The sequence below is a fragment of the Rhea americana genome, unplaced genomic scaffold, assembly GCF_003343005.1.
Source record: "Rhea americana isolate MKP2758 unplaced genomic scaffold, rheAme1 scaffold_19, whole genome shotgun sequence".
NCBI lineage: Eukaryota > Metazoa > Chordata > Aves > Rheiformes > Rheidae > Rhea > Rhea americana.
Window position 1 is genome coordinate 3,875,797 of NW_028186038.1, and position 13,222 is coordinate 3,889,018.

General features: G+C 34.8%; 1 protein-coding gene across 1 annotated transcript in view; it reads right to left on the minus strand.

The window, feature by feature from the left end:
• HDAC11 (histone deacetylase 11) overlaps nucleotides 1-12,484 on the minus strand; it is a 31,215-nt gene extending 18,731 nt beyond the window's left edge. Inside the window, exons 1-4 of the mRNA XM_085302556.1 lie at nucleotides 12,477-12,484; nucleotides 11,876-12,024; nucleotides 8,684-8,784; nucleotides 2,384-2,500 (exon numbers count right to left, since the gene is read on the minus strand). Of these exons, the coding sequence (XP_085158682.1) occupies nucleotides 2,384-2,500; nucleotides 8,684-8,784; nucleotides 11,876-12,024; nucleotides 12,477-12,484 (375 nt within the window). The remainder of the gene's footprint in view (nucleotides 1-2,383; nucleotides 2,501-8,683; nucleotides 8,785-11,875; nucleotides 12,025-12,476) is intronic.
• Between the last annotated feature and the right edge of the window lie 738 nt (nucleotides 12,485-13,222).

The window sequence follows — 13,222 nt, forward strand, 5'->3', positions numbered from 1 at the left end:
AACTAATAAAAATACACACTTCAAGAACTAACACAAACCTTTAGTTATGTACATTATCATATTTCCAGAGGTCAGCTTGAAAAAAAGAATACTACAGAAAAAGAATTTGAGTCCTGGCATCAGAAAAATATCTTGCCTGAAAATATGTTCATAAACATACAAATACTCACTTGATATTACCTATAAGCACTGATTAATACAGCTACATAAAGCAAAGAGGACTGGACATTTTACTGTACGCATTTCATATCACTGCTGATACAGCACTTCATTCACTTTTACAGCTCTACTGATTTCTCTTTTGGGAATAAAGAGCTTCTAAAGGTAGCAATAAGATACTGAAGAAATACAAATAGATGTTTAACATTCTTTACGTTAGTGTTTTCAGAATAACATTAAGCAAAATAAAATGGAATTAATTTCATAACAGCACTCTTCATACAAATAATGTTCTCCTGCAGTGCTAGTCAACAAATACACATACCCACATATTTCTGGCAACTTGGATAAAAATTTTTTACTTGGTTAATTCACAATATGACCATTAAGCTTTGAAATCTGAAAAGGTATACAGTGTTAAAGCCTCCAGATACTTTTAGAATCACACCTCCAAATGTAGCAGTTAAATGGGATACATATTTAACAAAGTATTAAAATACTGAAAGAGATTGTCAGTCTTTTCCTAATAATTAACTGTGATATATCAGATCATGCATCAAACAGGTCTACATTAAAAAGTAAATACAACAGGAAAAAAAAAGGTATTTCTTCTTGCCTTAAAAATCTGATAATATCTGGTTATCTACTTTCATTTCACATAGTAAAATTCATGAGGACTGAAAGTTAATAGCATTCAGATCCACCTATATACAGTAATGATAGTTATTCACAGTTAGCCTCAGGTCAACACAACCAAATACTTGTAGCAGTGCTTCAAATTCTTTTGGGCTCACTCACAATTCTCTCAGGCTTGACTTGCAAACAAACTCAATGTTTTCATTATTTCTGAATGCCAGGCTGCACTGCTTTTTATGTRCTAGGCATAAGAGAGTTTTTTTATATTATGTATATCTTTAATGAAACCTTGATCATTCATGAAAGTAGGCATTTAAAAATYAGAAATCTTGACTCTAGTGTTCCATCTGATTCCTAAGGACCTATATGCCAATGACAGAGATAGGAAGCAACCTAGTAACCTATTTCTGAAAATAACGTCATTACTTTATCATTCATTCATGTCATCTTCACCTTTAATATCTACTGGTTGTAATAAATTGTATCCTTGTATCTGGCACACACACAAGAGTTCACCAACCCACATAAAAGTGTTCTTCAATAACTGGCTTCAAGCAGACAGAGAAAAATCAGTTTAGGACTATTCTTTTTACATGCACCTACTCTAACAGCTACCTCCAGGAAGAGCAGTTGAAATGCAGCAAAGACCCATTTATTCTATAATATTAATGACTTCAGGTAAGGTTGTTTTCCATTTATGTAACTGCCACAGCTCAGGCCCTGTGAAGAGAGACTGGGGCAGTCACCATCTTCTCCCTGCACTATGCTGCATGGTCTCTGAACTCAAGTTCTAATAGGTCAAGGAATGATAAATGAAGCAAAAAGTTCCATTCCATATTGACCTACTAGTTTTCCAGTTACAAAGGCATCTTCTGCTCAATAGATGGTTCAGTAACATTCCTAACTCCATATATTGTTTTCTTTCTTCCTCCTTCCTCAATATCTCTAACAGCAGTTTTTAGGCAAAATTAACTGGTCGGAGCACTCATTCAACAAATTAGCAAACAATTCTGTCAGAATGAAACAGGATACATCTTACTCTGGTTCAGCTGAGCTGCCTGTATAGTAGTTACAATAGAAGCGGAGAAGTTAGCTTTCATTATCACAATTAGACACGGAATAAAATGAGGTCATCTGATTCTTAAACACTTATTTATTCTCAAAAGCAACTAATCCATGCATCTTTCCTAGAATAGCAAAAATTCTTTAGTAAATGTTTTAAAAATATTTAAGAACGTGAGGCTTAAAAATTGATAACATAAAATCTGCCTCTATTTGAACATTGTCCTGAACTAATTCAGTTTGTATTTGTTGTAAACTCTGCCATATGTATCATTGCTTGCAAAGGTTACCCTTTACTCCTTCCTCTTCTGCAAGCTATAAACAGTAACATTAGATTCCTTCCCCTCACCTTGGTATTTGCTAACAAGTGCCAGACTTTGCTCCTGTTTAGAACTAACCACTAATCCATTTCCTTCTGTAAGACTAAGGCTCACTGCTCCAAATTATACAAACCATTATCACTCAGATTTTTAATATTTTGATCAACATATCTGAATATGACAAAAGTGAATCAAGAGCCCCTTACCATTATTGTTCCTCCTGTTTGGGTCCGTAGAGGTTTCAAAACCTTTCTCTGAACAAGAAAATTGGGAAGAAAGAGAACTGGTGGAATTTCTGTAATTGTAGCCACAACAAATGACCACTACAAAGGGGAAGAAAAAGGGTTCCGATTAATGATAACAGATTCAACACTTTTTTTTTTTTTTTTAACCAAAAAGGAGCTCAGAGGGCTTTTTATGCAGATCTCAGACTTACATTTTCAGATACAAGTGACCACAGATGTCTTTATTACTATTCTCCAAATAGGCAGTTTGTCAAGATGCAGTTATGAGAATCATCACTTCTAATCAAAACACCATCACTATGCTTTAGGAATTTGATATCAAATGCTGATAAATCAGTATTTTTTCAGTAAGCTCTCAAACAAAACTAACAGCCCTGCGGCAAGGAGAGAGAATTACAAAGTGTCTTTCAGTGGTACTAACAGCCATCTGTACTGAATACATCACTCAAATCTAAAATATCCCTTCCAGTGCTGGATCAAAAGAATATACCAAGAAAAAAAAAATCTGAACTAAGAATTTCAAATACTAAAGTGAACGTACAGTGCGAGCTTTAGCATGGAGAACTGATTAGAATTTATTTAGCATACTACAGACTCCTAGAATGTTTCAAGAAAATCTTTTGTTAGTCATATCATCAAGAAAATGATTGAAAGGTTTGAACATAAAAATATTTGCAATATGTAAACGCTTTACTGAAAACACATGTAGATTACTTCAAAGAACTTATACTAACATTGCTACCAGTGATAAAACTTCTAAATATATTTCACAGCCTAAGTCACAAGCAAGACTATACCTCTTCTACATTTCAGACTATTACTAATACTAAAACATTCAGATACTAAGTGTTATGAATTGAAAACCCTGTACAAAGATTTTGAATAGATCCCACTTGTAGGAATAGGAAATTTCAATAGATTCTGCATGTTTTGTAGCCTGATTGTTAGCTGTATGTTTACAAGTTAGCAGTCATTTGAGTGGTCAATTTAAAATAATATGCTATTTCAAAGAATGATATGCCAATTTCAGTATTTTCTGATATTCAAAAAACTTAAGCTACTTCAATTCCAGTTATCAATTCCTCAGCTACTAGGTAGTATTCAAACTAATGAGGTAAGGGGAGAGGTGGCAAGATTCTTACGCTCTACATAATTTGTCAATAGTTTAGTTTAACTCTTAATACTTTTACACTGTGAAACATTGTTATACTATCACCTGTCCATCACTTATGAAGTACCTCAGTTATTTTGTAATATAGTCAAATATGAATCATTTTGCACAGTATTTTAGCTTTAAGCAAGTGCATTGTAACAACCTAGATTCAATCCTATTGCTCTATATTGGAATTGCAAGAGATCATATTTGGTTCAAAATTAACTTATATCCAATATGAAAGATCAGGAAACTTCAGAAAGTTTAAACAGAGTTAAAATTTCTATTGATTAACCCCAGAAGGAAGAAATAGTAGCAAAAAACCTCAAGTCAGTAAGTACCCTGCTGCAAATTTTTAAAAAAATCAATGTAAGAACTTCATGCATGGTATGAGTACAGAACAAGCAAAGCTTTCTATTCACAGTTGAGGACATTTACAGTAGCGTTCCAAGTAAAGTCACTGCTTTGGACATAAGTTAAGTTATTTGTGTTCATGTAATTCCTAACATATGGGGAAAGTCATCCCACTAAGGAAAGTCTTACAACTCAGGAACACTACACTTCTCATGAAAATACTTTTCGAAAAGGGTTGAAAGGTTTAAAAACCCTTTACACTATTTTTTATCACTATTTTTTGCATTCATATTGTATGTATCATAGTAGAATATCAGTTACTACCTTTAGAAATATTTGCTTGCTCATCCATCATCAATTTATTGATTCTCTAAAAAAGTAATTATATAAAAGTATCAGTCAATAGTGTGCCTTATTTATTCTTTCTGGCTATTAATTCTACTTAACCCATTTTCCTTATTAGTATCAATCATTAGAATTTAATGCCTTTGTGTTTCAGATAAGTAAATATATGAATTTAAGTTAAATATTTTCAAAATTTCACTCCCTCTTTCCTTCAAGAGGAAAGCAGATAATTTTATTTTTTAAATTATCCCCCCCACACATTAACCATTAGGCAACATCATTAACTAAGTAAAATACAATATCAAAATGTTACATCAAAAAAACAGAAAACTTCAGAATCTTCAATTTTCCTAACTTASGTCCAAATTCTATAAACATCCAAGTTTAGCTTCAATAATGAATAATTTCTTGAATCTTAATACAGCTACCTATATAAAGTCAAACTTATAAACGTAGAACTTCATTTAAAGTATATCACTATTAACTTCAGTTCCCTTAACAACAAAACTCCTTCTTAGTAAAGTTAAACCATTTTCCAAACTGTATATATGGCAGCAAGTACTCAAGGACTAAAAGTTACACTGAAAAATGAACTCTAGAAAGACAAAGTAATTGCTTTCACGATGATGCATCCTTGACTAATACAAACAGCACATGAAGGATCAAAATCAAAGTTTGATGTATTGCCTTTCATATTACGCATTCACTGCATTCCAGAATTTTAAAATAGTCAAGTCAAAACTATGGAATTTTGTTCTTTATCATCTAAATTTAAATTGCATTTTACTCTTTGATAATTTTCTGTAGCAAGTTCCAGCCTCAAGGGAAAATTCACAGAACCAATACCAAGCAACTAATGTGATGTTATATTTAGAAGCTCTCTGGGACTGAGCTACTTAAGTCCATCTTCAGCAGATAAAGAAAGCAAGTTTAACTTGAAAAAATAAATACGAGAAATCTTAAGACTACATGGAAGTTTATCCTTCACAGAAGTCTCCAGATCAAGGTAAGAACATACTATTAATAATAGGGTACTGCACTGCTACAACCTAATGACAGCCAGGTGCCAATGTCAGGAAAACCAGCCAGCAAGAGGTTTAATAGATACTTCAAGCTGTAAGAAATACTCTGCAGCATTCCCTACAGAGGAATGCTGTTTAATGCACAGCAGTGCAAGTACTTAAATCTGCCAGATTTCGTTACTTATAATTGTGTATCCTTGTTCATTTTTTTTTACACATTCAAGAACCCTTACCATTAAAATAACTTTTTTTTTTAACATTTCTACCATTTTTATCTTGATATATTTCCATGTGAACATTAATGTAAGTAGAAAAAAAGCCATTTTTGATCAAAAATGTTTATAGAAAGCCACTGAACTTAATTTTAATCAATGAAGTTTAAAAAAAAAGGCAAGGAAAAGCACAATGTAGGAAGCAAATAGAGACAGTGGATGACAGCATGAAACTCATGAACTGAGGAACTAGATAGGGGAATATCAAGGACTTCTGAAGGTGCTCATTTTATCCAGATCAAAACCACATTTTCAGTTGCCATGTCTAAGGCCAACTAAAACAACACGCGCAGCTCAAAACTAATTCTATGCTCTTTCCTTGGATACCTCACACAGCCAGAAATATCACAGGCTGAAAGGATTACTTTTATCAGCCTGTTTCTGCTATGTTAATTCCCAACTGTCCTACAGCCCTTGTTAAATACACTACCTGTAGCAAGTTCACCATGTGACAAAGGCAAGCATCTCTTGTCACATGGCAGATGCACCTCCATAACAGGGCAAAAGGAGTCAAAACTTTTTTAAACTTTAACTAAAATCTGCATAATTGAGAAATACATAGAACAGTGATCAGGAGAGTTTACAAGTTTTAATCATCTGTGTCACTTCAAGGGTATATCCTGCATACACCACTGACAAGCATGCTCCATAATATTTGCATTTCAGTATTCTCTCACATGTTATAAAACACCTGAGAGTCAGATAAAAATGATTTACATGTAACACTCATCATCAGAAACTCTGAAATTTCTAGGTTTAATTTCTTTGCCCATCTCCTTCCAAGATCTCAGAATGCAGAAAATTCATTATTTTACATAACACTAGAACAAGATAACGAGTGGAAAAGTGCTGTAGGCAAACTGTACAGAATTTATCATTACCATAGGGACCTATACTCTTCAGAGGTAATGGCGGGGAGGGGGGGAGGGGATATCATCTCTATTCAGAAGGTCAAATTTTGTTGCAAAGACTGCTCATGTCACCTTACGCAGGGCAGAGGGGCCCTTCCTAATGCAGGACTGAACTTACAGTATTGCTTGATCTACTTCCTGCATACAGTTTTATTTCTCTTCAGCCAGCCCTCAGCCTATCTTTAGATCAACTTAGCTGCTTAGACACTAAACACCTCCTCCTCTTCCAAATGTGTATGAAGTTTCCTAGCAAATTCTTCTCTAAATTTTAAAAGAATACTCAAGTGATCCCTTATTTTAAGGGGCCTAGTATTTCCAAAAGACAAACACCTTTGTAGTCCTTCAGAGATGTGGTAACACATAAAACCATGCAAATTATTTGTCTCAATTAAAAGAACTAGAATTAGTGCTTGGAGAAGGTACTATATAAAGGATACCCTAGATGTTTTCATGTCCATTTACGGTATTTTTCATTTGCTAAGCACTTATCTTTATTGCTTGGCAGGAATACCCTGACAAATATGACAAAAAGAATGAACCAGAAATATAGATTACCTGAAAGCACAAGACACTACTGTTCATGAACATCAAGACAATTTATACAGACAATTCTCTGTAAAGATGCCCTATATATACTAGAAATGTTATAGCATGTCAAGCTTGAGTTATGCACATYACACTTTATCAAATCCCTTCTTGAAGCAAAGAATTAAAGAGAGGTAGGTGATTCTAAGGAATCAAAAGCTCAATAGCACGCACAGCTATAATAAGATCAAATCTCATGATGCATAAAATTTCAAGCAAGTTTATAGCAAAGAATGAACAAGTGTGAGAGCATGAAAAAGGAAGCGAACAAAAAAAAAGAATAGACCTCTTATTCAGAAAAAATAAGCATTCCAGAAATAGCAATACAAGCATTCTTTCTACTGTTCAAGGGCAAAAATAATTCTCAAGAAAGCCTTATTTTGAGTTAGGACAAGCAAGATTTTTAATGCAAATTCCTTCTCTACTTTCCAAGCAGAGTTGTCAAATACAAATGATGTCATCTACTATCCAATTCCACCTACAGCTGACTGAGTTACTTGCAGAGAGATCTCATATAAATGTAATTTTAAAATGCAAACATGCAAGTTTAACAGATGTTCCATTTAGAAATGCCCAGTGTGTTCTTTATTCATTGCCAGTATGTAAACCAATAGGAGCTGGTATTGGAGACCTTCACATACAGATAACTTGCAAGATTATAATTAAAGCCTGCCTCACTCTCAGGTCCCTATAATTCACCTTTCAACTTTTTGTATTCCAGTAACACAGGCAGGGTCTTTAAACATGAAGCCAGTACTCCCCCCCCACAAAGACTGACAATCACTACACAAATACTCTTACGAATTACATAAAGCTTGAACCTATAAAGCAATCTCTCCATTTAAAAGACCATCTAATTGTATAATCTATTTCAATGATCTTCAATATATATTTTCAATTATAGAACCATACTTTAGAGTAAATCAAAATTTACCCTTTTAAAGGCTAAAACCCTATTGCTAAGGAGAATATTGTTTGCATTTCAAACAATTTTCCTCATGTTTATTTAACATTGCTGAAACATCATTTTACATATAAAATACAAAAATAGTACAATAAGCAAGATTTCTTCCACACATTAAGCGCTTTTGAAAAAGAATAAGATCAAACATATCAGTCATGTTAAGGTTAATTCAAACAAATTTTACTTATTGCCTTGGAGTTCTCTCCCAGAGAACAGAAGAGTTTTCATTCATGAAGTTGCTTTGCCAGTTATTATGCAGTTTTTAATTTCTACTACCCTGTATTATAACACATATAAAAGACTCAGTTTTTACTCTGGTGACTGAACATTATAAAAATCAAAAGAAAAATTCATGGACTTGACTTGCTGAAAAAGTGAAACAGTAACTTTATGTTGATTTTAGAATTACAGCATTGCAGCAGAACATTTTTCAAGTTACCTGTGTAACATAGCAGACCCTCTTTTGTTCTCTTCTATAATTTGAATTGTCTACTATTTTTATATTTTTCCTTCAGTATTCTCAAAAATTTTAGAATTCAAAATATGATGCCATTCTACAGTACGTAAAAGTTGGTTTTACAGTGAACTTAGTAGAATATCTGTTGCCCTTGACACTAGACAGCTTGCTTGAAAAACACATCAGTAAGTACAGTACCTTTAATTTATTAAGGTAGCGCCTTGTGTGAACAACCAAGAGATCATCTTCAGTAGCTTCTCGTGCCTGTACAATCAAGTCATCTACAACTAGTTTTTCTTCTGAAACAAGAGAAATAACAATTCGCATCATATATCATGGCAGGGTGAAATATAGGAAGTTAAACCAAAGATGCTACTTTGCAATTCCTACATCCTAGATGTAAATCACTATAACACCATTTTCATTTTACTCAGTTCTGACAAGTTCTCCAAAAACATAGTCTCTATACATTTAAGATATTAGTGTGAATATAACAAATATTGTTTATGGAAAAAGTTTTCAGAATGCTATCTTCTCAGTCAATCTGAAAGACAAGTAGGACAGAGATGCAATAAGAATCACAAGACAATTTAAAGCTCAGCGCACTTGGGAAATCTTAGTGCTCATACCAAGAAGTATTCACTTCCATCCTTTAGTACGCTTTAAGAAATTCCACAGTTGACACTAGTATTTAATTCCCTAAATCAAAGCAGAGAGAAAAAAAGATTCAAAACAAAATAATTACTAGGATGCTTATGGAATTGAGAACAGACTTAATTAAGATATTTAACTCTACACCCCTACCTACATTTAATTCAAGAAATACCTATGAGCAATACCTTTTCTCAGTGACCAAAAGATAGCTTATTTAAGGCCTAGTTTTACAAGAGCAAATTAGCAAACATCCCTCCAAGATTTCTGTATATGACAACATAGCAAAGATAATAGATTAAGGCATACATCTAGCTGTACTTGCCAGAAAATATCTTAACTTTAAGTGCAAGGGAAAAAAAGCATTGCAGAAATGTATGTTGCTATGCATATGATCATGACAAACAACAAATAAGGGTACAACACTGATCTTTCTAGACAAATCTTGATATTTAATTATTTCAGGGCTGCTAAGACTATCTTTCCTCCTGTCTTATACATATAAACTTGAAAAAAAATACAACTTACGAATTATTTTTTCCCCTGAAGTGCTATAGAAGAACACCTGTAACAATACTTGTTCTGGCATGCTTTATGGTCCCCCCCCGAACTGAGACCAGAAACATTTCACTCATTCTTGTTAGAGAGTAAGCCAAAGTGCCAACAATGTTATTCTTGGGAAAGGTAAATGACTTTCATCACTGATTTTCTAGAAAATGATCAGCAACAGTGTAGATCAACTGTTGCCATCAGTTGCTACAAAGTTAAAGGAGGTAAAAATCAGGAGCTCCCTGGAGTATTTTGTGGCTTCTTCCACCTTTACAAAGAAAGTGCAAAGTGGCTGGGGATGCAGACTTTCTGCGGAAAGATGGAAAGTGAAAAGTGGACACTTCACAGACCAGAGCTAGAAGAAAAGCCTTTACACAGAAGGAAGGGAAAGGCAAAGACACRTGGTATCAATCAGGGAAATGGTTGTGGAAACAAAGACTTAGTAATTTAAGGTTGTTAGAGGGAAGATCTAAAACCTCAGTAACTGAAAGGACTCTTAGAATTAATTTAACTGACATACAAACCAGCTTGAATTAGGAAGGGCAGCACTTAACTGCAAAAGACTATCAGTTGAAGAACTACACGTACAGAACAAGCCTGGCTCTGGGACCACCTTTGTCTTAGCAAGTATCAAAGAACAGACTTTCTTTGCCCTCTAAACTTGATCAGCAAGCTTAAACTTCAGATGAAGTGATGACAAGATTTTATAGGCATCTTAACTAGTTGGTTCTTTCATTTATAACTCCTTAAAGTGTTTCTGCATGTAAATTTCAATTTGGTTAAGCAACAATGACTCATTTCAACAATTTCTGCCTATCAGAGTCATCTTAAAGCTTTTCCCAATCATAACCACAATAACATCAAGGTTGATACAGAATGTGGCTATAGAAGCTGCATTGATCTTMCTGCTTGAAAAAGGCTATTTGCCAGACAGTCTGCCATCTCAGAACCAAGTTCTGCCCCATGTCCATTTTAATGCAGCGAACTAGTCATTAACACTTCTAGTTTTTCAAGGTAAATGGAATGCTCCCTTCCTTACTATATCCGATACAAAAGCAATGAAAGCATGATGGCTTTATATGTTATACACAGTACTCCCTGCATTGCAATTTAGGTCTTGCAAGCCAAACATTTTGTAAGCTTGCAGTTAACACTGGAAGAATTTTTCCATTCACTTAAAACTGGAGTCTGTGTTCTGTTTCAGGTTCAGGTTTACTCTTCAAAAGACAGAAAAAAAAATGGAGCCGCAAACAGTAGTGATCTTCAAGAGCTAACTTAAAAATTTTTTCAGTTTTACATTAGCATATGAGGACAATGTTTTTACTACTTACTTGTCATTAAAGAATTATTAAGTATTCAAACATGGAGCTCTGGGCTATGCACATCACATTCTAGCATTCCGCACCTACCAACTTTAAAGATAATTGTGGAAATGGTTGTCAGAAATTCCACATTCCTGTTTCTTGTAAAGTCCAAGCAATGAAATTCTACCCAGCTCATGCTTCTATTAAAATTGTAAAGACCAGAAATCTTTTAAAATAGCTTATTGCATTTCTGCATTCATGTTTCTTCACATTCCTTTTTTACTCACTTCCGTCAAGCTCTGGGCCAGAATGAAATTAACAAAGATTAGTTACTCTGACTAGTATTATTCATGCCTTTAGGAATAGCTAATTGTTTAAAAACCTTGCGTTTTCAATCACATTTCAGGGGTTTCACTCTGCACAGACACCATGACTGGGACAAAACCAGAACTGTGGGTTTTATTTAGTACAGTAGGCTAAAACATGTGTTTCCAAAGGACTGAAACAAACCTATCTATTAAGTGTAGAACATCTGCTCTAACATTAGGTGTAATGTCTTCTTTTAAATACTGCATATGCAATTTCTTCAGCAGTGTACAACAGATGACATTGAATTCACCTCAGAAATCCTACCAAGTTAACTTGCTAAGGTTTAAATCTGCAAATATATATATATATACATATATATACATATATATATATATATATATATAAAACCAAAGAACTTCATATATGATGAAAAGGGATAGCTTAAATCTACAAAAGGGGCAATTAAAGAGTACAGTCATTATTATGTTTGCAAATACTAAAAGGTCTGTCGTAATTACCTTTTTTTATAAATCAGCTTTTGTGCAAATATTGGTCTAAGAGGTACTTGTTATTTTACCTTTTAAGAAATTGATTACTTTTCCCCATTTCCCTGCATCAAAAGGATGCAGTTTCTCAAGTCCCATAAATGTGATGTTGTAGTCTGGAGAATACACGATAGGCCAGCATGCTGATGGAACATCCTGATACAACTCAGTTCTGTGAGGCCTTTAAGAAACAAACAACCAAAAACTAGTCACTACTTCCAGCAGTCAATTACTTTTAACTTAATTACAAATTACAAATTGGAGTTCTTATTGGTATCAGCTTTATAGTAAGAATGGTTCCTGAAGCTGCTATATCCCCTAGTTACCAAACAACAAGCAAGCGCTCCCTTAAATTGCTCTTCAGCAGTAGCATTGGGGAGATTATCATATCTCATTTCCAACTAGTATAGTTGAACTCATGAACAAACTAGTAGTTGGGGGGGGAGAGATAATAGAAGACTGAAGAACATGCACTAATTAATTACATAAACTTGACTGCAGAAAAGAATTAATAGAAATATTTGCTTCCCTCTCCTGGCCTTTCCAAGCTCATCTTAGAATATACACCCAGTTTTTCAGTCAGCATAACCTTAAATAGACTCACAGACTAGACTCACATTTTAAAGTCTGTACCTAAACATAGTCCCTCCCCCCCCCCAAAAAAAAATCACTCTTCCTACATATGATGCATCTAACAATATAAGATTGAAATGACTTCCGGATCCTTTCTGAGAAGCAATAGATTATTTTACAACTAGCCTGKTAGAAGTAATAGCTTTGTATCTATGTCTCGTTCTCCATCCTCTGCCCAAAACCCAGTGTTATCAAACTATGTCTGTGATATATCTGGCTCTGCAAAACAATGTTTGCAAAAGACTTCACAAGTTATTGAGCAAGACAGAAGGGTTCTTTGTCAGGTGAACAATATAAACAAAAGCCCCCTTATTTTCAGCCTAAATATGCTCAAAAAAGCCTTCTAAAAATCCATTAAGAAAAACCACACACACACCCCCAAAGACATAATTGAAGTTTTTTAACCTAAGTCTGCAGTTTCTATTCCCACACAACTCCTACACACTGTTGAGTCAGGCCTGTTGTCTCACCGAACAATAAAAGGCAGTTTCCATAAAACATAAGGAGAAGCCCGAAACTGTTCTACCTGCTTCTATGAGAAAGGGGCTTCAAGAGCAGAGAACCTGAGAGAAGAGTATGTGCCAGCCTCCCCGCGCGGGGCTTCCCTCCCGGAGCTCACCCGCGGGCGGCCGTGCCCGCGCCGCCCCGCGGAGCCAGCGCACCGTGGCCGCCGGCACCCGCTTTTACCTGCCCCCGAGTCCTCCCGCAACCGCCTACCCCAACGCTGCCGCGGGGGGGGGCAGCCG